Source organism: Cetorhinus maximus, chromosome 12, assembly GCF_964194155.1.
Source record: "Cetorhinus maximus chromosome 12, sCetMax3.hap1.1, whole genome shotgun sequence".
Lineage (NCBI taxonomy): Eukaryota > Metazoa > Chordata > Chondrichthyes > Lamniformes > Cetorhinidae > Cetorhinus > Cetorhinus maximus.
This window is the reverse complement of record NC_135890.1, coordinates 83,864,106-83,890,399: the sequence shown is the minus strand read 5'-3', so window position 1 is coordinate 83,890,399 and position 26,294 is coordinate 83,864,106. Positions and strand designations below refer to the sequence as shown.

At 45.5% G+C, this 26,294-nt stretch overlaps 1 protein-coding gene across 1 annotated transcript in view; it reads left to right on the top strand.

Annotated features, from left to right (window-relative positions):
• The window catches only part of suds3 (SDS3 homolog, SIN3A corepressor complex component), an 80,133-nt gene that overhangs the window by 19,353 nt on the left and 34,486 nt on the right, over nucleotides 1-26,294 (top strand). The window contains exons 3-7 of the mRNA XM_078554016.1: nucleotides 5,621-5,676; nucleotides 13,520-13,591; nucleotides 14,811-14,830; nucleotides 19,471-19,627; nucleotides 19,971-20,057. Of these exons, the coding sequence (XP_078410142.1) occupies nucleotides 5,621-5,676; nucleotides 13,520-13,591; nucleotides 14,811-14,830; nucleotides 19,471-19,627; nucleotides 19,971-20,057 (392 nt within the window). The remainder of the gene's footprint in view (nucleotides 1-5,620; nucleotides 5,677-13,519; nucleotides 13,592-14,810; nucleotides 14,831-19,470; nucleotides 19,628-19,970; nucleotides 20,058-26,294) is intronic.

Genomic DNA, 26,294 nt, shown 5'->3' with positions numbered 1-26,294 from the left:
CACTCCTACTGATTTGTCATGGGTATGTGCATCAGTGGTGGATAGGTTGGTGAGGACAAGGTCAAGTAGGTTTTCCCTTCTGTTGCTTCTCTCATCATCTACTGCAGACTCATTCCGGCAGCTGTGTCCTTCAGTCTGCAAGCTCAGTCAGTAATGGTGTTACTGAACGACTCTTGGTTTTGGACATTGAAGCCCCCCCACCCACATTACATAATCATACTCATGGAATTATACCTTACAGGTAATGTCCCAGGTGTCACCATCACCATCCCTAGGTATTTCCTGTCCCACCAGCAGGACAGACCCAGCAGAGGTGGGGGCACAGAGGTATACAGTCAGGAGGGAGTTGCCCTGGGAGTCCTCAATATCGACTCTGGAGCCTATGAAATCTCATGGCACCAGGTCAAACACTGGAAAGGAAACCTGCTGATTACCATGTAGCCCCCCCACCCCTGTCAGCTGATTTATCAGCACTCCTCCATGTTGAATAGCACTTGAAGGAACTGTGGGTGCAAGGGTGCGGAATGTACTCTGGGTGGGGGACTTCAACGTCCAACACCAAGATTGGCTTGGTAGCAACACTACAGGCTGAGCTGGCGGAGTCCTAAAGATATAGCTGGTAAACTGGGTCTGTGGCACTTGGTGAGGGAACTGACAAGAGGGAAAAACATACTAGACCTCATCCTCACCAACCTGCCTACCGCAGATGCATCTGTCCATGACACTATCGGTAGGAGTGATCATCTCACAGTCCTTGTGTGGACAAAGTCCTGTCTTCACATTGAGTTGTGTGGAGTACCCTCCATTGTGTTGTGTGGCACTATCGCCGTGTTAAATGGGATAGATTTCGAACAGATCTGGCAAATCAAGACTGGGCAACCATGAGGCACTGTGGGCCATCAGCAGCAGAGTTGTACTCAACCGTAATTTGTGACTTCATGGCCTGGCATATCAGCCACTCTACGATTACCACCAAGCAAGTGGATCAACCCTGGTGCACTGAAGAGTGCAAGAAGGTATGCCAGGAGCAGCACCATGGGTACCTAAAAATGAGGTGTCAAAATGGTGAAGCTACAACACAGGGCTACTTGCATTGCCAAACAGTATAAGCAGCAAGTGATAGGGCTAAGTGATTCCACAACAAACGCATCCTATCTAAGCTCTGTGCTCCTGCCACATCCAGTCATGAATGGCGGTGGATAATTGAACAATCCACTGGAGGAGGAGAAGGCTCCACAAATGTCCCCATCCTCAATGATGGGGGAGCCCAGTACATCAGTGCAAAAGATAAGGCTGAAGCATTTGGAACGATCTGCAGCCAGAAGTGCTGAGTGGATGGCCCACCTTGGCCTCCTCCGGAGCTCCATAGCACCACAGATGCCAGTCTTCAGCCAATTTGATTAATTCCACTTGATAGCAAGAAATGGCTGAAGGCACTGGATAGTGCAAAGGCTATGGGCCTTGAGAATATTCCGACAATAGTACTGAAAACTTGTGCTCAGAACTTTCTGCGCCCCTAGCCAAGCTGTTCCAGTACAGCTAAAACACTGGCATTTGCGCGGCAATGTGCAAAATTGCCCAGGTGTGTCCTGTACACAAAAAGCAGGGCAAATCCAACCCGGCCAATTACCGCCCCCATCAGTCTACTCTCGATCATCAGTAAAGTTATGGAAGGGGGTCATCAACAGTGCTATCAAGTGGCATTTGCTTAACAGTAACCTGCTCACTAACACTCAGTTTGGGTTCCGCCAAGGTCACTCAGCTCCTGACTTCATTACAGCCTTGGTTCAAACAGGGATAAAAGAGCTAAACTCCAGAGGTGAGGCGAGAGTGACTGCTCTTGGCATCAAGGCAACATTTGATCGAGTGCAGCATCAAGGAATCCTAGCAAAACTGGAGTCCATGAGAATCAGGAGCAAAACTCTCTGCTGGTTGGAGTCATACCTAGAAGAAAGGAAGATGGTTGTTGCTGTTGGAGGTCAGTCATCCCAGTTCCAGGTCAGCAGTGCAGGAATTCCTCAGGGTAGTGTCCTCGGCCCAACCATCTTCAGCTGCTTCATCAATGACCTTTCTTCCATCATAAGGTCAGAAGTGGGAATGCTTGCTGATGATTGCACAATGTTCAGCACCATTTGCGACGACTCCACTACTGAAGCAGTCCATGTCCACATGCAGCAAGACCTGGACAATATCCAGGCTTGTGCTGAGAAGTGGCAATAAACATGTACACCATGGAAGTGCCAGGCAATGACCAACATAAGAGAATCTTACCAATGCCCCATGAATTTCAATGGCATTATCGTTGCTGAATCCCCCACTATCAACATCCTGGGAGTTATCATTGACGAGAAACTGAGCTGGACTAGTCATATAAATTCTGTGGCTACAAGATCAGGTCAGAGACTAGGAATCCTGTGGCGAGTAACTCGCCTCCTGACTCCACAGAGCTTCTCCACCATCTCTAGCATTTCCAAGGCACAAGTCAGGAATGTGATGGAATATTCTCCACTTGCCTGGATGAGTGCTGCTCCAACAACACTCAAGAAACTTGACGCCTTTCAGGACAAAGCAACCCACTTGATTGGCACCCCTTCCACAAACATTCACTCCCTCCTCCATCGATGCACAGTGGCAGTAGTGTGTACCATCCACAAGATGCACTTTAGCAACTCACCAAGGCTGCTTAGACAGCACCTTCTAAACCCATAACCGGGCAGCAGACACATGGGAACACTACCACTTGGAAGTTCCCCTGCAAGCCACACACCATCCTGACTTGGAAATATATCGCTGTTCCTTCACTGTTGCTGGGTCAAAATCTTGGAACTCCCTCCCTAACCACTGTGGGAGTACCTACACTACATGGACTGCAGTGGTTCAAGAAGGAAGCTTCTCAAGGTCAGTTAGAGATGGGCAATAAATGCTGGCCTATCCATGAATAAACATGAAAAAAAAACAAAACTGCACTCTTGCTGCCCTTAGTGCCTCTTCCAGTTGATGTTCAATATGGAGGAGTACTGATTCACCGGTCGAGGGAGGCATAATGTTATGACGTGGCAGATGATGTGTGCCAGATGGACCAAATCCACAAGGGAAATTTGGTTACGCTATCACAAAGGTTTTGCAATCTGTATTTATTACGAGATGTGCGCACTGAATTCAGAAGTAATAATTTTACCAAGACCTTTTGAGATTTAAAAAATTAAATTAAAATATTTATTAGCATACATGTAAGACTACAATTACTGCTATAATAACTCCTAAATTTCTTAATTAACCTGATCCCAGTTACACTACCTTTAAGGCAACATTCCAAAATAGATTTTAGATTTAAAAGAGAACCAGCAAGTTAACACAAAACCCACTTGACAATGGAATTCCAAATGGCTTTTCCCCAACTTCAGTTTTGTTACATAGCAGAGTTATGTACAAATGGCTGGAGGTTTCATTAAGGCTATTTTACACACTCCTGTTAGATCTTACATGGCATTCTGACAAATAGCCTTTCACTCTCGTTTATATATGTTTCTCTCTTTTTAACATGTAAATTCTATGGTTCCAAATGTCTTTGAAACTGTATCTTCCTCATAATATAGAAACTTTCATGTTGGCAATATATATTGTCAGGAAACATAACCACACTCCTTAGCCCTGCTTATCTGGCGAGTTATAAACAGACTAAGATCCTTTTGAAATCCAACTCCCTTTATTTATCTAAAAATGCAAATTCCCTTCACACTTTACATGCTAAGCCAACATCCATGTTTACTCATTAGCATGTCAAGCACCCAGCTTCTTCTGATGATTTCAAACTTGCAGTCTACTTGACTCCAGATGTAATTAAATCACACAAGTATAGTTACCCCCATAAACCTACTTCTTCATAAACCAGAAAAATATTATGAAAATTATTATACTTTTGTCATACTTCCATCCTTATGGGAAAATGAACTGTCATAATTTTAAAAGATGGCTTCACTTTCTTAACCCATCTTACACCACCTACTATACTTATCTATATACCCAAACTATTACATTACCAGATGCACATAACAATATATACACAAATCCTTGATATTAACAGAGGTAATTTCAGTCCAGTGTCCAGGTTTTGAATGTCCAATTTCCCTTTAAGCTTTAAACTCTCAACAGTGTATCTGCAATTAGATTTTCTCGTCCAGCCACGTGTATAATTTGTAATTTAAATGGTTGCAGTAATAAACTCCAACTGAACAGCTTTGCACTTCAGTCTCGGAATCTGTCCAGAAATTTTAAAGGCCTGTGGTCTGTATAAACAATCGTTTCTGACGAATTGTTTGCAACATAAACCTCAATATTGCAACGCTAACACCAGACCCAGAGACTCCTTTTCAGTTGTTGAATATTTTCTCTGTTGTACATTCAATTTTCATGAAAAATGCCCTATGGGTTTCTCAATTCCAGTTTCTTCATCTTGCAACAGTGCAGCACCAGTCATAGTACAGTTTTTAAACTGTCAAATGCCATCTGACACTCCTGTGTCCATTGAAACTTATTGTTTTTTTCAATAGTTCAGTCAATAGAGCAACCACATTGCTAAAATTTGGTACAAATTTCCGGTAAAACCCACTCATGCCTAGAAACCTCAAAACTTCTCATTTTGTTATAGGCTCGGGAAATCCACGATAGCTTTGATTTTCTCATATCTTGGAGCCACCTTACCATGTCCAATGGCATGGCCTAGATCTGTAACTTGCGTTTTTGCAAATTCACTTTTAGCCAAATCCATCGTTAAGTTAGCCTCTTGCAGTCGGTTAAATCATTCTTCCAGATGTTGTGAATGTTCCTCCCACGTTTGACTGAAAGCTATCAGGCCGTCAATATAAACAGCACAATTCCTCAGTCCTGCAATTATTTTGCTTGTCAGTCTTTGAAATGTTGCTGGTACATTTTTCATACCAAATGGCATGACTTTAAACTGATACAGTCCATCTGGCGTCACAAAAGCCGATATCTCCTTTGCTCTCTCTCATAATGTTATTTACCAATATCTTCACAGCAAGTCAATCTTTGTGATAAACTTTGATTGTCCTACTTTCTCAATGCTTTCTTCCAATCGTGGTGGGAATTAAGTTCACACCTTCAGAACAACAATCCAGGCCTCTGGATTACTCATCGAGCAACATTACAGTTATGCTTCTGTGAGTGTACAAAGCTACAGTAGTCTGATTGTTACTGTACGAGTAATCAAGTGTCTTGGAATAATCTAGAGAATGTGATTTCAAATTCCACAGTGGAATTTTAATTCAATTTTCAAAATCTGGAAGTAAAAGTGACCTTCTGAAGTGGCCTTGCCAGCCACTCCATTGTATCCATTCAACAGGATGGCCCATTAAATGCCAGCCTTGCCAGCATCACACTCACATCAAGAACGAATAGGTAAATTAATTATTTTGAAATACTTTTGAAGTTTGAACATTGGCCACGGGGATTTGTAAAGGAATGTGCTTACCAAATACCCTGTAATAAACTAGTAATATTAGGTGTTAAATTAGAAAAAGCTGAGGTACTGTATTTTTGTACAGTGTGTAAGTTTGGCTTTCATTCTATCTAAATTCCATCTTTTTTATCTTGTTCATAGGATGTACCAGGAAAAATTAACATCTCTTAAGAGGCAGCTACAGCAGTTGCAAGAAGGTGAGTACCTTTATCTTGTACTTTGGCAAATGGCGTGCATACACTGGATAGTTGTGGATTATGGAAAATAAGCCATTTGGTAACCAGGAAGTTTGAAAGCATATTATACTGGTAGCTTTAGTAGTGGTTTATTTTTAATAATATACCATTGATGACTAACCTGGCTCTGTGGTAGCCTGCACTGTTAGAAGGTTATGTGTTTAATCCCGCTCCAGAAACTTGAGGCATTTTAATGCTGTACTGAGCGAGTGCTGTTGAGATGAGACATCAAACCAAGCTGAAAGATAGTTGTAGCAATTACATGCAAGATTTTTAACCCATCTTTCCAATAAGATGCGAAACCAAGAACCTAACTGCATTCTCAGGTGGCTATGGAAGATCCCATTACACTATATGAAGAAAAGCTGGAGAACTCTCTCTCTGGGCCAGTATTTATCCCTTAACTAACATTAGATTCGATTATTTAGCCATTATCTCATTGTTGTTTGTGAGAATTTCTGTGCACAAGTACACCACAGCAGTGATTACACTTCAAAAGTACCTCTTTTGCTGTTAAGCCGTTTGGAATGCCCCGATGTTAGGAAAAGTGCTGTAAAAATGCGTGTTCTTTATTTTATCATTTGGTACCTATGCCCATCAAAAATCACTAAGATAAAATTGGAATGGATATTAGTAGGGTAAAAGGAAAATAGGAAGAATAGCAGGAGGCAATAATGAGAATGGACAGAATAGGAGAAAGCTAAATTCATAGATAAAAATAATTGAGCCTGGGGAAGGATGCAGAGTGTGATTGGGAAAGTAGCTATTCGCTGAAATACAGTTGCAGCAGGTCCATGGTAAGACTTTTAAACCTTGCGTGTGGTATAAATTGGGCTTTTCTCCCAGATGTAGTTATAAATTTTCATTCAAAGTGAATTATAATCCCTTTTCCCTCTTCTACATAGATGACTTATGTTAAATTAACACTAATCCTGTGAGGAAACTGCAGGTTCCTCCTATTAATCCTGCTGTTGATGAGGTACATACAATGTACAGTGACAAAATAATAATTGTAACCAAGATAGAGCCCATTCTGCTGCCTCTGCTGATTCCCCTTGCCCAGCAAACCAAACTTGTTAGCAACATGAGATCTGAACCACCTTTGCTCCAGTTATCTTCCCATGTTCCCTGTGCTCTCAGTTCATCTCATCAATGAAACCCACCTCCTGCTTTCTTGACCCCCATTCCCAACTTACCCATCTTTGTCCCATGCTTGCTGACATTGTAATAGTTTCCTCTTGGGTGCTAACCCCTCCATTTCAAATCTATCATCAACACCCACCCTCTTCAAAATTATCCACATCTCTGTCCTTGCAAATTGTTACTGTCATCTCCAAATCTATATGTTCTTCAGTCCTTGAATATGTTGCTTCCACAAACAATTTTCATCTCTCCTACAACTCAATGTTTGATTACCTTCAGCCTGTTAGAGAGGGAGTTCCAGGATTTTGACCCAGCGATAGTGAAGAAACAGTGATATATTTCCAAGTCAGGATGGTGAAGGGCTTGAACGGGAACTTCCAAGTGATGGTGGTCCCATGTTTCTCCTGCCCTTGTCCATCTAGATGGTCGTGGTTGTGGGTTTGGAAGGTGCTGCCTAAGGAGCCTTGGTGAGTTTCTGCAGTTCACCTTGTAGATGATGCACACTGCTGGCATTGTGTATCGGTGGTGGAGGGAGTGAAAATTTGTGGAACGGGTGTCAATCAAGTGGACTGCTTTGTCCTGGATGGCATTAAGCTTCTTGAGTGTTGTTGGAACGACACTCATTCAGGCAAGTGGAGAATATTCCATCACACTCCTGACTTGTGCCTTGTAGGTGGTGGAGAGGCTTTGTGGAGTTAGGAGGCGAGTTACTAACTTTTTGTAGCCACAGTATTTATGTGGCTAGTCCAGTTCAGTTTCTAGTCAATGGTAACCCCCAGAATGTTTGTGGGCGATTTAGCGATGGTAATGCCATTGAATGTCATGGGGCAATGGTTAGATTCTCCCTTGTTGGTGATGGCCATTGCCTGGCACTTGTGTGGTACGAATGTTACTTGCCACTTGTCAGCCCAAGTCTGGATATTGTCCAGACTTTGCTGCGTTTGGACATGGACTGCTTCAGTATCTGAGGAGCATTGCGAATGGTGTTGAACATTGTGCAATCATCAGCAAACACCCCCACTTCTGACCTTCTGATGGAAGGAAGGTCATTGATGAAGCAGCTGAAGATGGTTGGGCTGAAGACACTACCCTGAGGAACTCCTGCAGTGATGTCCTGGACCCTTCAGCAACCACAACCATCTTCCTTTGTGCTAGGTATGACTCCAACCAGCGGAGAGCTTTCCCCCTAATTTCCATTGACTCCAGTTTTACTGGGGCTCTTTGATGCCACACTCGGTCAAATGCGACCTTTATGTCAAGGGCACTCACTCTCACCTCTCCTCTGAAGTTCAGGTCTTTTATCCATGTTTGAATCAAGGCTGTGATGAGGTCAGAAGCTGAGTGGCCCTGGCGGAACCCAAACTGGGCTAAGCAAGTTCATTGATAACACTGTTGATGACCCCTTCCATCACTTTACTGATGATCGAAAGTGGACTGATGGGGTGGTAATTGGTCAGGTTGGATTTGTCCTGCTTTCTGTGTGCAGTACTATTGCTGGAATATTGTCAGGGCCCATAGCCTTCGCAGTATCCAGTGTCTTCAGCTGTTTCTTCATATCAGGTGGAGTGAATTGAATTGGTTGAAGAATGGCATTGGTGTTGCTGGGGATCTCCTAAGAAGGCCAAAATGGATCAACCACTCAGCACTTCTGGCTGAAGATAGTTGCGAGTTCTTCAGCCTTATCTTTTGCACTAATGTGCTGGACTCCTCCATCATTGAGGATGGAGATATTTGTGGAGCCTCCACCTCCAGTGAGTTGTTTAATTGTCCACCACTATTCACGACTGTATGTGGCAGGACTGCAGAGCTTAAATCTAATCCATTGGTTGTGAAATCGCTTTGCTCTGTCTCTCATTTGCTGCTTTTGCTGTTTGGCACGTAAGCAGTCCTGTGTTGTAGCTTCACCAAGCTGACATCTCATTTTTAGGTATGCTTTCTGCCGCTTCTGGCATGCCCTCCTGCACTTTTCATTGAACCAAGATTGATCCCTTGGCTTGGTGGTAATGGTAGAGTGGCGGATATGCCGGGCAATGAGGTTACAGATTGTGGCTGAGTACAGTTCTGCTGCTGCTGATTGCCCCTAGTGCCTCATGGGTGCCCAGTCTTGATTTGCTAGATCTATTTGAAATCTATCCCATTTAGCACTGTGGCAGTGCCACACAATACGGTGGAGGGTATCCTCAATGTGAAGATGGGACTTTGCCCCCACAATGACTGTGCGGTGGTCACTCCTACCGATATTGTCATGGACAGATGCATCTGCGGTGGCAGGTTGGTGAGGTGAGGTCAATTATGTTTTTCCCTCTTGTTGGTTCACCTGCCGCAGAACCAGCCTGGCAGCTATGTTCTTTAGGACTCAGCCAGCTCTATCTGTGGTGCTGCTATTGAGCCACTCAACAAGGGCAATTAGGGATGGGCAATAAATGCTGGCCTAGCCAGCGACGCCCACATCCCAAGAATGAATTTTTAAAAAGTCCCCTACCCATACATTCTGCATCCTTGCCACCCTCAGTGCTTCCTCCAAGTGGTGTTCAACATGGAGGGGCTCTTGCTTGCTTATATTTGGGCCTCTCTGCTCAGTCAATTTTTGGAATTCCCCAAGGATCCATCCTTGGCTCTTTTCCTCATTTCCATGCTGGCTTGGCAACATCTTCTGCAGACTTGGGATCAGCTTCCATTTGCCTGCTTCTGAATCCCAGCTCTGCTGTCTATCACCTCTCTTGACCATTCTAGTGCTTCTATGCTGTCGTACTGCCGATCCTACATCCACTCTTTGATAAATTGCAGTTTTTGCACCTAAACATTGGGATGACCAAAATTGTTGTTTTTGGGCATTGCCGCATACTCTGCCTTTACTAGCCACTGCTTCAAGTTTGCACTGAACCAAACTGCTTGCAACTTTAGTGACCTATTTAACTATGGATGGGCTTCTGACTCCATGCCCTTTCAATTACAAAAACTGCCACTACTTTTTCATCACCCAACTCCGTCTTTATGCTGGCCAATCTCCTGTTGAAAACTTCATTCATGCCTTTCTCACCTCCTCCAATTTTGACCATTCAAGTGTTCATCCAGCCAATCTCCTGTCCTGTGCCCTCTGTAAACATCAGCTCATGAAAATCTTTGCTGTGCATAACCTATGCCTTTCAATGTTCTTGCTGACCTGCGTGGTTTCCAGTTTCACAATGTCTCAAGTTTAAAATTTTAAACCTTTGTGATTAAATTCCCTGTGACTTCACTTTTCCCTAACCCTATTATATTCTCCAATGTTACATCCCTCAATTCACCCTCACCTTTAGCTTCACCACATCTTCCCGCCTAGGTCCACACTTAATTGTTACAATTTTTGCGTACTTGCAAAACAATACCTTCTTGGGTTCAGTAGTGTCAGTCAGTCCTGTGAACGGATCCTAAAGCCCTTGTATACAAATAGGATTCCTTGTAAGCTTTGTGTGTGGCTGTGTAGCAACCCAATAAGCATCGCGCAGGTTGCTCACAAATTGTTGCCAAGATACCACGTGTGCATGGCTGCATAAAAAGCAATAGGCTGTGCACAACAAAAAATATTAAGAGGGGCATTGCACACGAACACCGGGAAATGATGGACAGAAAAATACCATCTAGTCTACTGAGCATGTCCCACATTGTCATGGTACAACTGAGCATCATAATGGCCTATATAAAAGCCAAATACTGCAGGTGCTGGAAACTTGAAATAAAAACAGAAAACGCTGGCAAAACTCAGCAGGCCTCGCAGCAACTGTGGAGAGAGAAACAGAATTAACGTTTCAGCCTGTATGACTCTTCTTCAAAGCTGATGAGAGGTAAAAATACTGTTGAAGAGGGCGGGTGGAGCAAAATAGAAGGCCAGGGATAGGTGGGAGCTCCGGAGAGATTTTTTTTAAGGGTCAGTGCTCCCTGAAAGCAAAACATGAGAACAGGTTACAGACTGGCTCTTGTGGATGGGTGGGGGTGTGTGGTGTGTGTGTGTGTGGGGGGTGGGGGGGGTCAAGATGGAGGAGAGAGTTCATGGTCTAAAGTTGTTGAGCTCAATGTTGAGTCCCAAAGGCTAGAAAGTACCTAATCGGAACATGAGGTGGTGTACCGCCAGTTTGCGTTGGGCTTCACTGGAACATTGCAGCAGGCTGAGGACAGAAATATGGTCATGAGAGCAAGGTGATGAATTGAAATTGCAAGCGACAGGAAGGTCAGGCTCATGCTTGCGGACTGAGTGAAGGTGTTTTGCAAAGCTGTCACCCAATCTGCATTTAGTCTCCCCAATGTAGAGGAGACGGCATTTGGAGCAGCAAATGCAGCAGACCAAATTGAAAGAAGTGCAAGTGAATCGCTGCTTCATCTGAAAGGAGTGTTTGGAGCCTTGGACAGTGAGGAGGGAGGAGGTAAAGGGGAAGGTGTTACACCAATAATGGCCAATATCCTCCGCCACCAGCAATAGTAATCTCCTGGGAGAAACAAAAAGCCAAAGAAAAATTCAAGGACAAATCAGGAAAAAACTGGGAAATTCCACTGGCTCGTGAAGAGGGTTTCATTGCTGTTTTTGTGAATTTCCTGTGTACAAAATGGCTGGCATGTTGCTTACACAACAACAGTGACTGAACTTAAGTATTAATTCATTGTATGTGAAGTGTATTGACATGGTTTGAGAAATGTAAGGCATTATATGATTGCTAACTCATTCTTGCATGCAAGAAATGTGATTTGCATCATCCAGTGTCTGAAATGCATCACATCTGATAAGCACTAGTAAAGAATCCGAGCATAACCTTCCAGCATTCACAGTGCAGCACTGAGTATTTAAACAAACAGGAGTTGTAAAACCGGTTGCATTTCTATAGTTGGATATTTTATTCAAAGTTCTGTCCAAAATTCAGATAGTTTGGTTGTTTTCAATATACAGTGAAACCTACACCAACAGACACCCCAAACATGAACACCTACTCACTGTCCCAAATAACTTAAATTATAATAGATACAAATTGCCTCTTGAAACCACAGACACTTGGCAATTATGAGCTGGGAGCAGCTTTCAATGCACCAAGTCTGTTTGCAACTTAAAAGATGTGACATGCAAGTTAGTGAGAGGCAGCATCAGATGAAATGGAGACCTCTTTATTCAGCTTGCATAGTGACAGAGAAACCCCTCTATTTCTTGAATTCTACAGTTGAATGGCTCTATGCTAGGGATAGATGGCGTTTAAAAAGATCTCCATTACACACTGCAGGAAAGAACTGGTTAAGGAGGGAAAGAGTTAGGAATCTGGCACACTAAACTGGAGTTGAGGGGTAAAATTATGGGGTTTGGGGCTCAAATTGGGGGAGGGGGAAACTGGAATGGGGACTGGGAGACAGAGTTGGAGCTGGGGGGTAATGAAAGTGAGAATGAGTACCCAATCCTTAATTTCCCCTCTTCACCTGCTCACGAGTGACCTCTTGGTTTTTGGAATTTTTCACACCGCAGCTGTTATAAAGTGAGTCCGGTTACATTTGTATAAGTCACCTGATCAAATATCACATAGTTGTGGTATCACATGTTCAAATCTCCAGAAATGCCTCCAATCAGAGTTGCCAGCCCTCATACACCAGGTACTGATCAGCTACTAATAACCACCTACCCACACTCCAGCACTTTAGACATTAGTAGCTGCAGCATATGGAGGGATGGTTCTGGACATGGGTCTCCAGAACGTTAAATCCCCACCCGCATCTCCAACCTACCCAATTTGGCTAGACTCTGCCAGGACTCCACTCCTACAGCAGCCACCTTGCTTTGTGTCGGCTGTCGTTGAAGTAAATCCCAGGACCTGGACATACCTCCCTTAATGTAAAAGGACCACGTGATGCCAATGAACTAGGAAACCCAACAAGAAAAAATTGAACTGAATCATATTCCAGCTGTTGGAGTTCCATTTTTAAGCTGGATCCCAGATGAGGATGAAAACAGGAAATAATGCTGTAGCAAAGATCTGACATTCACAGTATATAAAATGGGTTGAATTGGGTTGCAAGGAATTGGTCCATTTAGGGTTATGCCAGAGTGATTTGTTAGTTAGATGAACTACTCAATTCTAATTCTACTTTACTCCCCCTGTATTTATATTGATTTTTTTTTCACCCGAAGTGACTGTTTTGTGTTGCAAACATTGGGTGATGCTAAGTAGCAGATGATATCACAGGGGGATATGGTGGCATAGTGGTAATGTCACTGGAGTAGTAATCCAGAGAGCCCAGGCTAATGCTCTGAGGGTGTGGGTTCAAATCCCACCAAGACAACTGGTGGAATTTAAATTCAATTAATAAATCTGGAATTAATGTAAAAGTACATCTGGTTCACTCATGTCCTTTAGGGAAGGAAATCTGCCATTCTTACTTGATCTGACCTACATGTGCCTTCAGAGCCACAACAATGTGGTTGACTTCTAACTTCTCTCTGAACTGACATAGCAAACTATTCAATTCAAGGACAATTAGGAATGGGCAACAAATGCTGGCCTCGCCAGCGATGCCCACATCCCCTGAAAGAATAAAGAAAAATAAGCAAAGAGTTTGTTTAGGTGATGAATTACAAAGGAATTCTCCACATACTGTATTAAAATATAAATTAATCCTTGATTGTAGCTATTTCTATCATGTGGTAATATAGGTACATTGCAGGAATATCAGAAACGGATGAAGAAACTAGATCAACAATACAAAGAAAGAATAAGAAATGCAGGTTAGTACTTGAATTGCCTTTATTTTAAGATGGCAATTTTTTCTACCTGTTTTAACAATTTCTCTCCTGAAGTCCCTGATTATTGCTTTGGCTATTGATCCACAATTACCAACCGCCTTTACCGAGCGGTCATCAGGATATCACAGCTGAGCATGATCTTGTCATAGCTCAATGTCCACTGTGACATGTGGGTTTTTGTCTGTCTTGGGATTTAAATTTGTATTTTATATTGACAGAAATCCCTTGCAAGAGGTTAACACTCATAATCTCTCAGTATTCCTCAAAGAAAAGCATTAGCTCAAAGACAAGACCTGATGTGCATACTTAACATGATTTTAATAAAATCTCATCAAAAGGGGAAAACTATAGGCAATAATTTTCTGTGGCAAGGCATCGAACAGTGCCTGCTGTTGGTTGGACTTCCCCTTGCACATTTAGGTTATAATTTTTGTGTGGGAAGTTGCTGCATGTGCAAGCTAATAATGGCACAGTGAGGGAAAGCGGGTGCCTGGGACATAAGTGAATAGGGCAAGTACTATGTATCCCCTTAACCACTCGGGTTTAAGGATTGTGAACTGAATGAGGACTGAGAAGAAAGTATAAGTGAGAGAGTGAATTCAATATCAAATCATATGCAGAAAGAGGGTGAAAGAAAAACTGGTTTAAGGTACATTAAAAAAAAGAGGCAGAAAAGATAAGTAAAATCATACATTTCTAAGAGCTCCAACTATAATTAAACTGAAGAAATGAGAGTCCACACTTGTAATAGTTATTTTTTTGTGCCAGAGATACCATTGCCAGGTAGTAGTTAACACTTATCACCAAATGAACAAGACTTAATTTCCTGTGGCTGATTTAGTTTCCATCATGTATGTAAATACAGCAACTCCAAGCCATTCAGTGCATTTCAACGATGAGGCAGACAGTGAGCTTCCTTTTTCAAGTCTTAACAGTAGAACAATGCAACTCTAGCAGAAATATTTGGATTTCTGCCTTTAATAGCGCATTTGCTTTTCACCTGGAGTTGCTGTAGCATTTGTGCAAGCACCATTAGCTTCCCTGTTATCTTGGCAGCACATTATGGCCCAGTTTACTTTGGATGTTCTCTGTGAAGTTAGAAAACATTAGAATTTCGCATTGCTGTATTTAGAGATACCAATTGACAGCTTAAATGCAGTGCATAATCATGAATACTGCTATTTATTTCCCTTTTTTCCAGAGCTTTTTCTTCAGTTGGAGGTGAGTGTTCTTCCTTTCTTTTATTTACCGAGCTGAATTCACTTATTACATAATTGGAATCGAACAAAATATGAGTACATTAAGATTGCCCTTTCCATTGGTGCTATATGTTCTGTTTGGAAGCACCTTATGTGTAGTACAACTTGATGGAATATAAGTTTGATTTTTGAAAGACTGCTCAGTTCCTGATAGGCAGCTCTGAATGAAGTTTTAGATACCTGCCTTGAGGATAAGAACATTTATTGAGCCTTTGTTTATTTCCTGGTGGTCAGCTAAAGAGCACTGGTGGAGGTCTGGCAACAGACTACTTTTAACTTTAGTGGCAATGGCAGTTGGCCTGGCAGAATTTAAAAATATTGGGTAAGTGTTAAAAATTGTGGGTAAATGCTGTTCAAAATATCATGAAGCTAAGACAATGCAACAGGTAAATATGGGACTCTCCTTACAGCTTTCGAAAGGGTAAGTTCCCAATTTTCTAAAATGCTAATCACATGACTGTGTGACAGATAGGACTTCCTCAGGAAAAATTTGGTGGATCCAGTATGGTATTAGGAGTTCGCTGGAAAATAGATCGTTGTCTCTGTTGATGGAAGAATAGCACACATCATTGAAGCAAGGAAAAGGATAAGAGATAAAAATACTTGCTATCAATTTGTTTAACTAAAGTATTTTGAATCTGTAGCATATATGTACTGTGGATGGATGCTAGTGAATCTGCTCCTATATCTCTGCTAGTGTTTGGAAGAAATTAGGTGTTATGTAGTTTGTTCAAGCCCTCCAGGTATTGAAATATAATCTAACAGGCCCGTTAGCTTAAGATTTGCTGAAACACTTGTATTATTTTACAGGATTCAGAGCCTTTTATTTCCTGCCACTTTTATAAATCATTTTTAAAGAAAGAAAATACACAATATAGCAATGCTGGACCACAGGCATGATTTGGAAAAGGCATAGTCTGGATGACGTATCTGTCTCAATGGTTTAAATCTATTTCAGAAAACCAGTTCTATAAGATGGTAATAAAGTGATTGACATTCATTTTGCAATGACTTGACCCTTACACCATAGTTCAAATTGGTTTCTGTTTTTGGATTTGAGAAAGGAAATGCAACAGTAGCAATTAATTATTAATACAGAATCTCAGAATTGTTACAGTACAGAAGGTGGCCATTCAGCCTGTTGTGTCTACACTGGCTCTCTGAATAAGCAGTCCATGTAGTGACAATCCCTGCCTTCTCCCATAACCCTGCATGTTCTTCCTTTTGAAATAACAATCTAATTCCCTTTTGAATGCTTTGATTGTCCCTGCCTCCACCATATTCAGGCAGTGCATTCTAGATCCTAACCATTCGCTGCGTGAAAAAGTTTTTCTTCATGACACCATTGCTTCTTTTGCCAATCACCTTAAATCTGTGCCCTCTTGTTCTGGATCCTTTCATGAGTGGGAACAGTTTCTCGTTATCTACTTTGTCCAGACCCTTCATTATCAAATCTCCTCTCAGCCTTCTCTACTCCAAGTAAAACAGTCCCAACTTCTCCAATTGACCTTTGTAACTGAAGTTCCTCATCCCTGAAACTATTCTCCTGAATCTTTTCTGCACTTTAATTCCTTCACATTTTTCTGAAAGTGAGGTGCCCAGAACTAGACACACTATTCCAGTTAAGTCCAAACCAGTGCCTATAAGTTCAGCATAGCTTCCTTGCTCTTGTACTCTGTGCCCCTTCTTCACATTGAACTTCATTTTCCATTTGTCCGCCCATTCCACCAACTTGCCTCTGTCCCTGTTATGACGTGCCAGGTGGATCAAATCCACAAGGGAAACTTGGTCACGCTATCACAACAGTTTTGCAATTTGTATTTATTATGAGATGTGTGCACTGATTCAGAAGTAATAAATCCATCAAGACCATTAGAGATTTAAAAAAATAAATCAAATATTTAACAAAATATAAAAGATTTCAAGCGCATACATAAGACTACAGTTACTTACTACTATAATAACTCCTATAATTCCTAATTAACCTGACTCCAGTCACACTTCCTTTAAGGCAATGGTCCAAAATAGATTTTAGATTTGAAACAAAATCGGCAAGTTAACACAATACTCTGGACAGTGAAATTCCAAATGGCTTTTTCCCCAACTTTGGTTTTGTTAGATAGCAGACTTATGCACAAATGCTGGAGGCTTCATTAGGACTATTTCACCCACTCCTGTTAGGCCTCACATGGCATTCTGACACACAGCCTTTCATTCTCCTTTATATATGTTTCTCTCTTTTTAATATGTAAATTCTGTTGTTCTATATGTCTTTGAAACTGTATCTTCCTCATAATATAAAACTTTCATGTTGCCAATATATATTGTCAGTAACCTTTGGGGAAAAAAAACACATTCCTTAGCCTTGTTTATCTGGCTAGATGTAAACAGACTAAGACCCCTTTGTAACCCAAATATCCCTTCATTTATCTAAAAATGCAAATTCCCTTCACACCTTGCAAGCTAAGCCAGCATCTATGTTTACTCATTAGCATGTCAAGCACCTAGATTCTTTTTGATGATTTCAAACTTGCAGTCTACTTTACTCCAAACGTAATTAAATCTCACACAGACCCAACTATACTTACCCCCATAAACCTACTCCACAATAAATCAGAAAAATATCATGAAAATTATTATACTCTCATCACTTTGAAGTTCCACACTATCCTCCTCACAGTTCACAATACTTCCGAGTTTCATATCATCTGCAAATTTTGAAAATATGTCCTGTACCCCAAGGTCTAAGTCATTAAAATATATCAGGAAGAGCAAGGGTCCCAGCATTGACCCCTGGACTACAAACCTTCGTCCAGTCTGAAAAATATCCATTAACCACAAATCTCTTTCCTGTTACTCAGCCAATGTTGCTACTGTCCCTTTTATTCCATGACCTATAATTTTGCTCACAAGTCTGTTGTGTGACTCTGTATCAATGCCTTTTGGAAGTCCATGTACATAACATCAATAACATTACTCCTATCAACCTCTCTGTTACCTCTCAAAAAACTCCAAGATAGTGGAACACAATTTTGCCATAACAAATCCATGCTGGCTTTCCATAAATTACCAGTATTTGCCAAAGTGACTATTAATTTTGTCCCAAATTATTGTTTCTAGAAGGTTCCCTATCACTGAAGTTAAACTAACTGGCCTGCAGTAGCCTTTTTTGAACAAGAGTGTGCATTTGTAATTCTCCAGTCCTTTGGCACTACTCCTTTTCCAGGAAGACTGGAAAATTATGGCCAGTGCTTCAGCGATTTCCTCTTTCACTTGCCTCAGTATCCTTGGATGTATCTCGTTCGGTCTGGGTGCCTTATTAACTTTAAGTACAGACAGCCTATCCAATACTTACTTGTCAATTTTAAATCCTTCTAGTGTGTTAATTACTTGCTCTTTCACTGTGATCTGTGGAGCATCTTCTTCCTCATTTAATACCTCAGCTCTGACCCTTGCCTACATGTGTAAATCCCCTGTTTTTGATCCCTATTCAGCCCCATTCCTCCTTGTACTGCCCTATTACTGTTTATGTGCCTATAGAAGATTTTGGGATTTCATCTTATGTTAGCTGCCAGTCTCTTTTCATACTCTATATTCAGCCTCGTTCCCATTTGTATTATGCACCTATTAACTGTCATAAGCACACTTTTTCTTCTTCCTAATCTCTACCTCTTTCTTCACCCAGGAAGCTCTAGAATTGTTTGCCTGACCTTTCCCCTTTGTGGGAATATACCTTGACTCTACTTGAACATTCCGTTTTTTAAAGGCAGCCCATTGTTCAGTTACAGTATCCTTTCTTGCCCCATTGAAGTTGGCTTTCCCCCAGTTAATTATTCTTATTCTGCATTGTTCTTTGCCATTTTCCATAGCCAACCTAAACCTTATGATTCAATGATCACTCTCCCCTAAATGTTCTCCTACTGAGACTTGATCCACTAAGCCCACCTCATTCCCAAGAACCAGACCTAGCAGTATCTCCTTGTTGGACTGGAAGCACACTGCTGTTGAGAATTTTCCTGATCACACACTACGAACTCTTGCCCCTCCTTGCCCATTACACTACTTCTAAATATGCTAATTGTACAGTAAATTGTGTTTTTTTTTTCATGTTTGAAGTATTGTGGCACACTTGAATAATACCTGTAGCTGAATTTCATTTTGCAATGCACTGCAATTCAAATTGCTCAGTTGCAAATTCTAACATGTTTGCGTTAATGTCAACTATTGTGATGCTCAAGATTATATGCTAGCCCTTTATAGCACCAGTGCACTTTTTGATACCAGACACAGGTATGAAACTATTCAAAAAATGATAATCTCAAGTTCATTCAGTTAAAAGCGCTCCACTTTTGCTTGGCTGTCCCCTCTTTTGTACTACCTTGACAATTTTACGATGAACTTCGTTTTTGTGATTTGTGCTTTTTATCAGCTATCAAATTTTGAGAACTTATAGCCCAAATATTTTGTTTCTCTTGATTTGCATGCACAAAGCTTGTAGAAAGACCTGGAAAGGTTTTGATTGACTGTGATTCTGTCCTTGCTGATTTTTTTTCTTTTAAAGCCATTGCAGTGAGTCATCAACATTGTTTTTCTTTGTTCCAGACAGAACAAGTGGAAAGAAATTATATTAAAGAGAAAAAGGCAGCAGTGAAGGAATTTGAAGATAAAAAGATTGAGTTGAAAGAGAATCTGATTGCTGAATTAGAAGAAAAGAAAAAGATGATTGAGAATGAGAGACTAACAATGGAACTCACTGGAGGTGTGAGCAGAAAAATGTAACATCTTTGCGATGTTCCAAGGAAAAATGAGTTGTTAGCAAGTTGTTTTGTATTTTGAACAGATTGAATTGTGTATGTCCAGTAACAATTAACTTTTAAAAATAAGGTGTGGGCTGGAAATTTACCTTTATTTTTCATAGAACTTACCTGTAATGTGCAGCATAGGATGGCGTTTTATGAAATACTTCACAAGGCATTAAGAATTTTGTTGCAATACTTGCAAATCATATAGTGTGCAGATTGGATTGTGTTGTGCTGTAGATTTATCCTCAGTTGGTAGTTAGCTCTCAACACCAACCACAATACTTCTGTTTACTGTTGCAGATTCTATGGAGGTTAAGCCAATTATGACCAGGAAGTTGAGGAGGAGACCTAATGATCCTGTTCCAATTCCGGACAAAAGACGAAAACCTGCACCTGATATCCTTTTATTAAATTAAATATCAATTTTTTGGAATGGTCCAATCACCATTAGCCTGTTGTGAAACTAAGGATTATTTGGTACGTTTGATTATTACAAATGTGTTTGTTGTGTTACTAAAATTCAAAACTTCAGTGTTTCAGTTTTTGAAACTTATTCATTTTAAAATAATATATTGTCTTTATCAAAGTAAACAAATCAAAATGGTAAAGAATGCCATAGATATTTTTATATTTTTCTACATCTTTTGAAAAACTATTTCTTGTACAGTATTGGGTACTTAATACCTTCATTGTTTGGCAAATATTTGCTATTATTGGATTTCCTCTAGGATGAAAAGCAAATAATAGAATTTAAACTATAGTTGCTCTGCTGTTGTGGAAGGGTCAATCCACTGCAACAGCTAGGTTTGAAAAGTTTAAGACTTTTTTAAATGCCCAATCATGCATTTTCTGTTGTATCATAGTAATCTATATTAATTTTTAAATTATGACTTATAAAGTGATAGAAAATAGAAATGACTTAGATTTAATCTATTAATTTTAAGATAAACTTCTGGATGCATTAATCCCAACCACAGTGGTCTCCTATTGTAATAAGGAAATTGGTCCTGGCTCTGTATAGGTTCAAGCTGTCCTGCTTGTGCAGGCCCCATCTCCCCCAGAACTGATCCCAACGGCTCAAGAATCTAAAGCCTTCCTTCCTGCATCATCGCTCCAGCCACACATTCATCTGTTCTATCCTCCTATTTCTATACTCACTTGCATGTGGTACCAGGAGTGATCTGGGGATGACTATTTTTGAGGTCCTGCTTGCTAATTTCCTACCCAGCTCCCTAAATTATGACTGCAGGATCACGTCTCTCTTTTTCCTTTTGTTGTTGGCTCTGATGTGGACCACGACCGCCTGCTGTTCACACTTTCCCCTGCAGGGTGTTCTGCAGTCATTCAGCGACATCCTTGATCCTGGCATCAGGAAGGCAACATACCATCCTGGATTCACAACTGTGGGTGCAGAAATTCCTGTCTGTTACCCTAACTATTGAATCTATGATCACTACTGCTTCTGCAGTCATCTTCATGCCCTTCGATACAGTTGAGCCAGCTGTGGTGCCATGGGCTTGGCTCTAGCTGTGCTCTTCAGATGAACCATCACTTCCATCTGTATTCAGAACTCAGCACAGGTTGGAGAGTGAGGTGCACTCAAGGGGATCCTTCACTGTCTATTTCTTCTTGACTGCTTGATGGTCACCCATTCCCCCTCTCCCTGCATACTCTTAGGGTGTGGGGTGGCCACATCTATAAATGTGCTATCCACAAAGCTGTCAGCTATGCAGGTGTGCTGCATTGAAGGCAGTTGCTGCTCAAGCTCTGAAACTCAGAGCTCAAACTGCTGCAGCTGACTACACAGGAAATGTCCTGGAGTTACCGCATGGAACAGGATATGCACTCCAGGGGTTGGAGTTGCTCTGCCATTCCTCTATCTATTAGATCGTAAAACTTATGACTTGAAAATATTTAGACTCATCAGCTACTTTTCTTCTGTTGTCACTTCAAAATAGGGAAGGTAACTTCTACTTCCTGAACTGACTTTCACAGTGAGAACCGAAATGGAGATCACTCACTCTAGCCAAAGCTAGGTGAATCTTCCAGCTTCATTTCAACCCTCATGAACTTGATCTCTTCAATCCAAGCAGAGATCACACCCATATCCTGCTTGGTTAACAAAAGAGATTTGATGCCTCCATCACACTCTCTTCCCTCTCTCTCTCTCTCTCTCTCTCTCTTCTGTCTCGCTCTCTCTTTCCGTCCCTTTCTCTCGCTTTCTCTCTCACGCTCTCTCTCGCTCTCTCTCCCCCGTCCGCCTGTCTCCGTATCCCCCCCACTCTCCCCGTCCCACCCTCTCTCTCTCTCTCTCTCTCTCCTCTCTCGCTCTCTCCATCTCCCTCTCTCTCTCCGTCTCCCCCTCCCTCTCTCCGTCAGCTCCTCACTCTCTCTCTCCGTCAGCTCCTCACTCTCTCTCTCCGTCAGCTCCTCACTCTCTCTCTCCGTCAGCTCCTCACTCTCTCTGTCAGCCCCTCACTCTCTCCGTCAGCCCCTCACCCTCTCCTTCAGCCCCTCACCCTCTCCGTCAGCCCCTCACTCTCTCCGTCAGCCCCTCACTCCGTCAGCCCCTCACTCTCTCCGTCAGCCCCTCACTCTCTCCGTCAGCCCCTCACTCTCTCCGTCAGCCCCTCACTCTCTCCGTCAGCCCCTCACTCTCTCCGTCAGCCCCTCACTCTCTCCGTCAGCCCTCACTCTCTCCGTCAGCCCCTCACTCTCTCCGTCAGCCCCTCACTCTCTCCGTCAGCCCCTCACTCTCTCCGTCAGCCCCTCACTCTCTCCGTCAGCCCCTCACTCTCTCCGTCAGCCCCTCACTCTCTCCGTCAGCCCCTCCTCTCCTCCCCTCCCTCCCCCCCCCTCTCCCCCTCTCTCCCCCTCCGTCCCCCTCACTCTCCCCCTCCGTCCCCCTCTCTCTCCCCTCCGTCCCCCTCTCTCTCCCCCTCCGTCCCCCACTCTCTCCCCCTCCGTCCCCCTCTCTCTCCCCCTCCGTCCCCCTCTCTCTCCCCCTCCGTCCCCCTCTCTCTCCCCCTCCGTCCCCTCTCTCTCCCCCTCCGTCCCCCTCTCTCTCCCCCTCCGTCCCCCTCTCTCTCCCCCTCCGTCCCCCTCTCTCTCCCCCTCCGTCCCCCTCTCTCTCCCCCTCCGTCCCCCTCTCTCTCCCCTCCGTCCCCTCTCTCTCCCCCTCCGTCCCCCTCTCTCTCCCCCTCCGTCCCCCTCTCTCTCCCCTCCGTCCCCCTCTCTCTCCCCCTCCGTCCCCCTCTCTCTCCGCCTCCGTCCCCCTCTCTCTCCGCCTCGTCCCCCTCTCTCTCCGCCTCCGTCCCCCTCTCTCTCCGCCTCCGTCCCCCTCTCTCTCCGCCTCCGTCCCCCTCTCTCTCCCCCTCCGTCCCCCTCTCTCTCCCCCTCCGTCCCCTCTCTCTCCCCCTCCGTCCCCCTCTCTCTCCCCCTCCGTCCCCCTCCGTCCCCCTCCCTCTCTCTCTCTCTCTCTCTCTCTCCGTCTCAACCTCTCTATTTCTCCGTCCCCCTCTCTCTCCATCCTCCTCTCTCTCTCTCTCTCTCTCTCTCTCCTCAGTCCTCCTCTCTCTCTCTCCGTCACCCCTCCGTCACCCCTCCCTCTCTCTGTCCCTCCCTCTGTGTCTCTCTCTCCGTCCCTCCCTCTATCTCTCACTCCGTCCCTCTCTCTCTCTCTCTCTCTCTCTCTCTCTCCCTTCCTCCCCCCCTCTCTCTCTCTCTCTCCGTCCCTCGCTATCTCTATCTCCATCCATCCCAAGTCTCGCTCTCGCTCTCTCTCTCTCCTCTCTCTCTCTCTCTCCGTCCCTGCTTCCCCCCCTCTCTCTCTCTCCCTCTCTCGCTCCGTCCCTCCCCCTCTCATGCTCTCTCCCTCTCTCTCTCTCACTCACTCTCTCTCCGTCCACCCCTCTCTCCGTCCACCCCTCTCTCCGTCCACCCCTCTCTCCGTCCACCCCTCTCTCCGTCCACCCCTCTCTCCGTCCACCCCTACGTCCAACCCTCTCTCTCTCCCGTCCAGCCTCTCTCTCTTTCTATCGTCCCCCTCTCCCTCCCCCTCCGTCCCCCTCTCCCTCCCCCTCCGTCCCCCTCTCCTCCCCCTCCGTCCCCCTCTCCCTCCCCCCTCCGTCCCCCTCTCCCTCCCCCTCCGTCCCCCTCTCCCTCCCCCTCCGTCCCCCTCTCCCTCCCCCTCCGTCCCCCTCTCCCTCCCCCTCCGTCCCCCTCTCCCTCCCCCTCCGTCCCCCTCTCCCTCCCCCTCCGTCCCCCTCTCCCTCCCCCTCCGTCCCCCTCTCCCTCCCCCTCCGTCCCCCTCTCCCTCCCCCTCCGTCCCCCTCTCCCTCCCCCTCCGTCCCCCTCTCCCTCCCCCTCCGTCCCCCTCTCCCTCCCCCTCCGTCCCCCTCTCCCTCCCCCTCCGTCCCCCTCTCCCTCCCCCTCCGTCCCCCTCTCCCTCCCCCTCCGTCCCCCTCTCCCTCCCCCTCCGTCCCCCTCTCCCTCCCCCTCCGTCCCCCTCTCCCTCCCCCTCCGTCCCCCTCTCCCTCCCCCTCCGTCCCCCTCTCTCTCTCTCTCTCCCTCTCTCCGTCTCTCTCTCTCTCTCTCTCCGTGTCCCCCCTCTCTATTTCTCACTCTCCCCCCTCTCTCTCTCTCTGTCCCTTCTCTCTCTCTCTCCCCTTCTCTCTCTCTCTCCGTCCCCCTCTCTATCTCCGTCCCCCTCTCTCTCTCTCTCTCTCTCTCTCTCTCTCCCTCAGTCCCCCTCTCTCTTTCCGTCCCCCCGCTCTCTTTATCTCTCTCCGTCCCTCGTTCTATCTCACACTCGGTCCCTCTCTCTCTCTCTCTCTCTCTCTGTCTCTCTCTCTGTCTCTCCGGTTCTCCCCCCCCCCCCCCCCTCTCTCTCTCTCTCTCTCTCTCTCTCTCTCTCTCTCTCCGGTTCCCCCTCTCTCTCTCCCTCTCTCCGTCTCTCTCTCTCTCTCTCTCTCCCCCTTTCTCTCCGTTTCCCTTCCACCCTCTCTCTCTCCGTCCCTCCCTCGCCCTCTCTCTCTCTCCCTCTCCGTCCCTCCCCCTCTCGTGCTCTCTCCATCCCACCCCCTCTCTCTCTCCGTCCACCCCCCTCTCTCTCACCGTCCACCCCTCTCTCTCTCTCCGTCCACCCCCTCTCTCTCTCTCCGTCCACCCCTCTCTCTCTCTCCGTCCACCCCTCTCTCTCTCTCCGTCCACCCCTCTCTCTCTCTCCGTCCACCCCTCTCTCTCTCTCCGTCCACCCCTCTCTCTCTCTCCGTCCACCCCTCTCTCTCCGTCCACCCCTCTTTCTCTCTCCGTCTACCCCTCTCTCTCTCTCTTCTCTTTCTACCCCTCTCCGCCCCCCTCTCCGCCCCCCCTCTCCGCCCCCCTCTCCTGTCCTCTCTCTCTCCCGTCCCCCTCTCTCTCTCCCGTCCCCCTCTCTCTCTCCCGTCCCCCTCTCTCTCTCCCGTCCCCCTCTCTCTCTCCCGTCCCCCTCTCTCTCTCCCGTCCCCTCTCTCTCGTTCCCCTCTCTCTCTCTCGTTCCCCTCCCTCTCTCTCGCTCCCCTCCCTCTCGCTCCCCTCCCTCTCTCTCGCTCCCCCCTCTCTCTCGCTCCCCCCTCTCTCTCGCTCCCCCTCTCTCTCTCTCGCTCCCCCTCTCTCTCGCTCCCCCTCTCTCTCTCGCTCCCCCTCTCTCTCTCTCGCTCCCCCTCTCTCTCTCTCGCTCCCCCTCTCTCTCTCTCGCTCCCCCTCTCTCTCTCTCTCTCGCTCCCCCTCTCTCTCTCTCTCGCTCCCCCCCTCTCTCTCTCTCGCTCCCCCTCTCTCTCTCTCTCGCTCCCCCTCTCTCTCTCTCGCTCCCCCTCTCTCTCTCTCGCTCCCCCTCTCTCTCTCTCGCTCCCCCTCTCTCTCTCGCTCCCCCTCTCTCTCTCTCGCTCCCCCTCTCTCTCTCTCGCTCCCCCTCTCTCTCTCTCGCTCCCCCCCTCTCTCTCTCGCTCCCCCCTCGCTCTCTCGCTCCCCCCTCGCTCTCTCGCTCCCCCCCTCTCTCTCTCGCTTCCCCCCTCTCTCTCTCGCTCCCCCCTCTCTCTCTCGCTCCCCCTCTCTCTCTCTCGCTCCCCCTCTCTCTCTCTCGCTCCCCTCTCTCTCTCTCGCTCCCCCTCTCTCTCTCTCGCTCCCCCTCTCTCTCTCTCTCGCTCCCCCTCTCTCTCTCTCGCTCCCCCTCTCTCTCTCTCGCTCCCCCTCTCTCTCTCTCGCTCCCCCTCTCTCTCTCTCGCTCCCCCTCTCTCTCTCTCGCTCCCCCTCTCTCTCTCTCGCTCCCCCTCTCTCTCTCTCGCTCCCCCTCTCTCTCTCTCGCTCCTCCTCTCTCTCTCGCTCCCCCTCTCTCTCTCTCTCGCTCCCCCTCTCTCTCTCTCTCGCTCCCCCCTCTCTCGCTCCCCCTCTCTCTCTCTCGCTCCCCCTCTCTCTCTCTCGCTCCCCCTCTCTCTCTCTCGCTCCCCCTCTCTCTCTCTCTTGCTCCCCCTCTCTCTCTCCGCTCCCCCTCTCTCTCTCTCGCTCCCCCTCTCTCTCGCTCCCCCTCTCTCTCTCTCGCTCCCCCTCTCTCTCTCTCTCGCTCCCCCTCTCTCTCGCTCTCTCTCT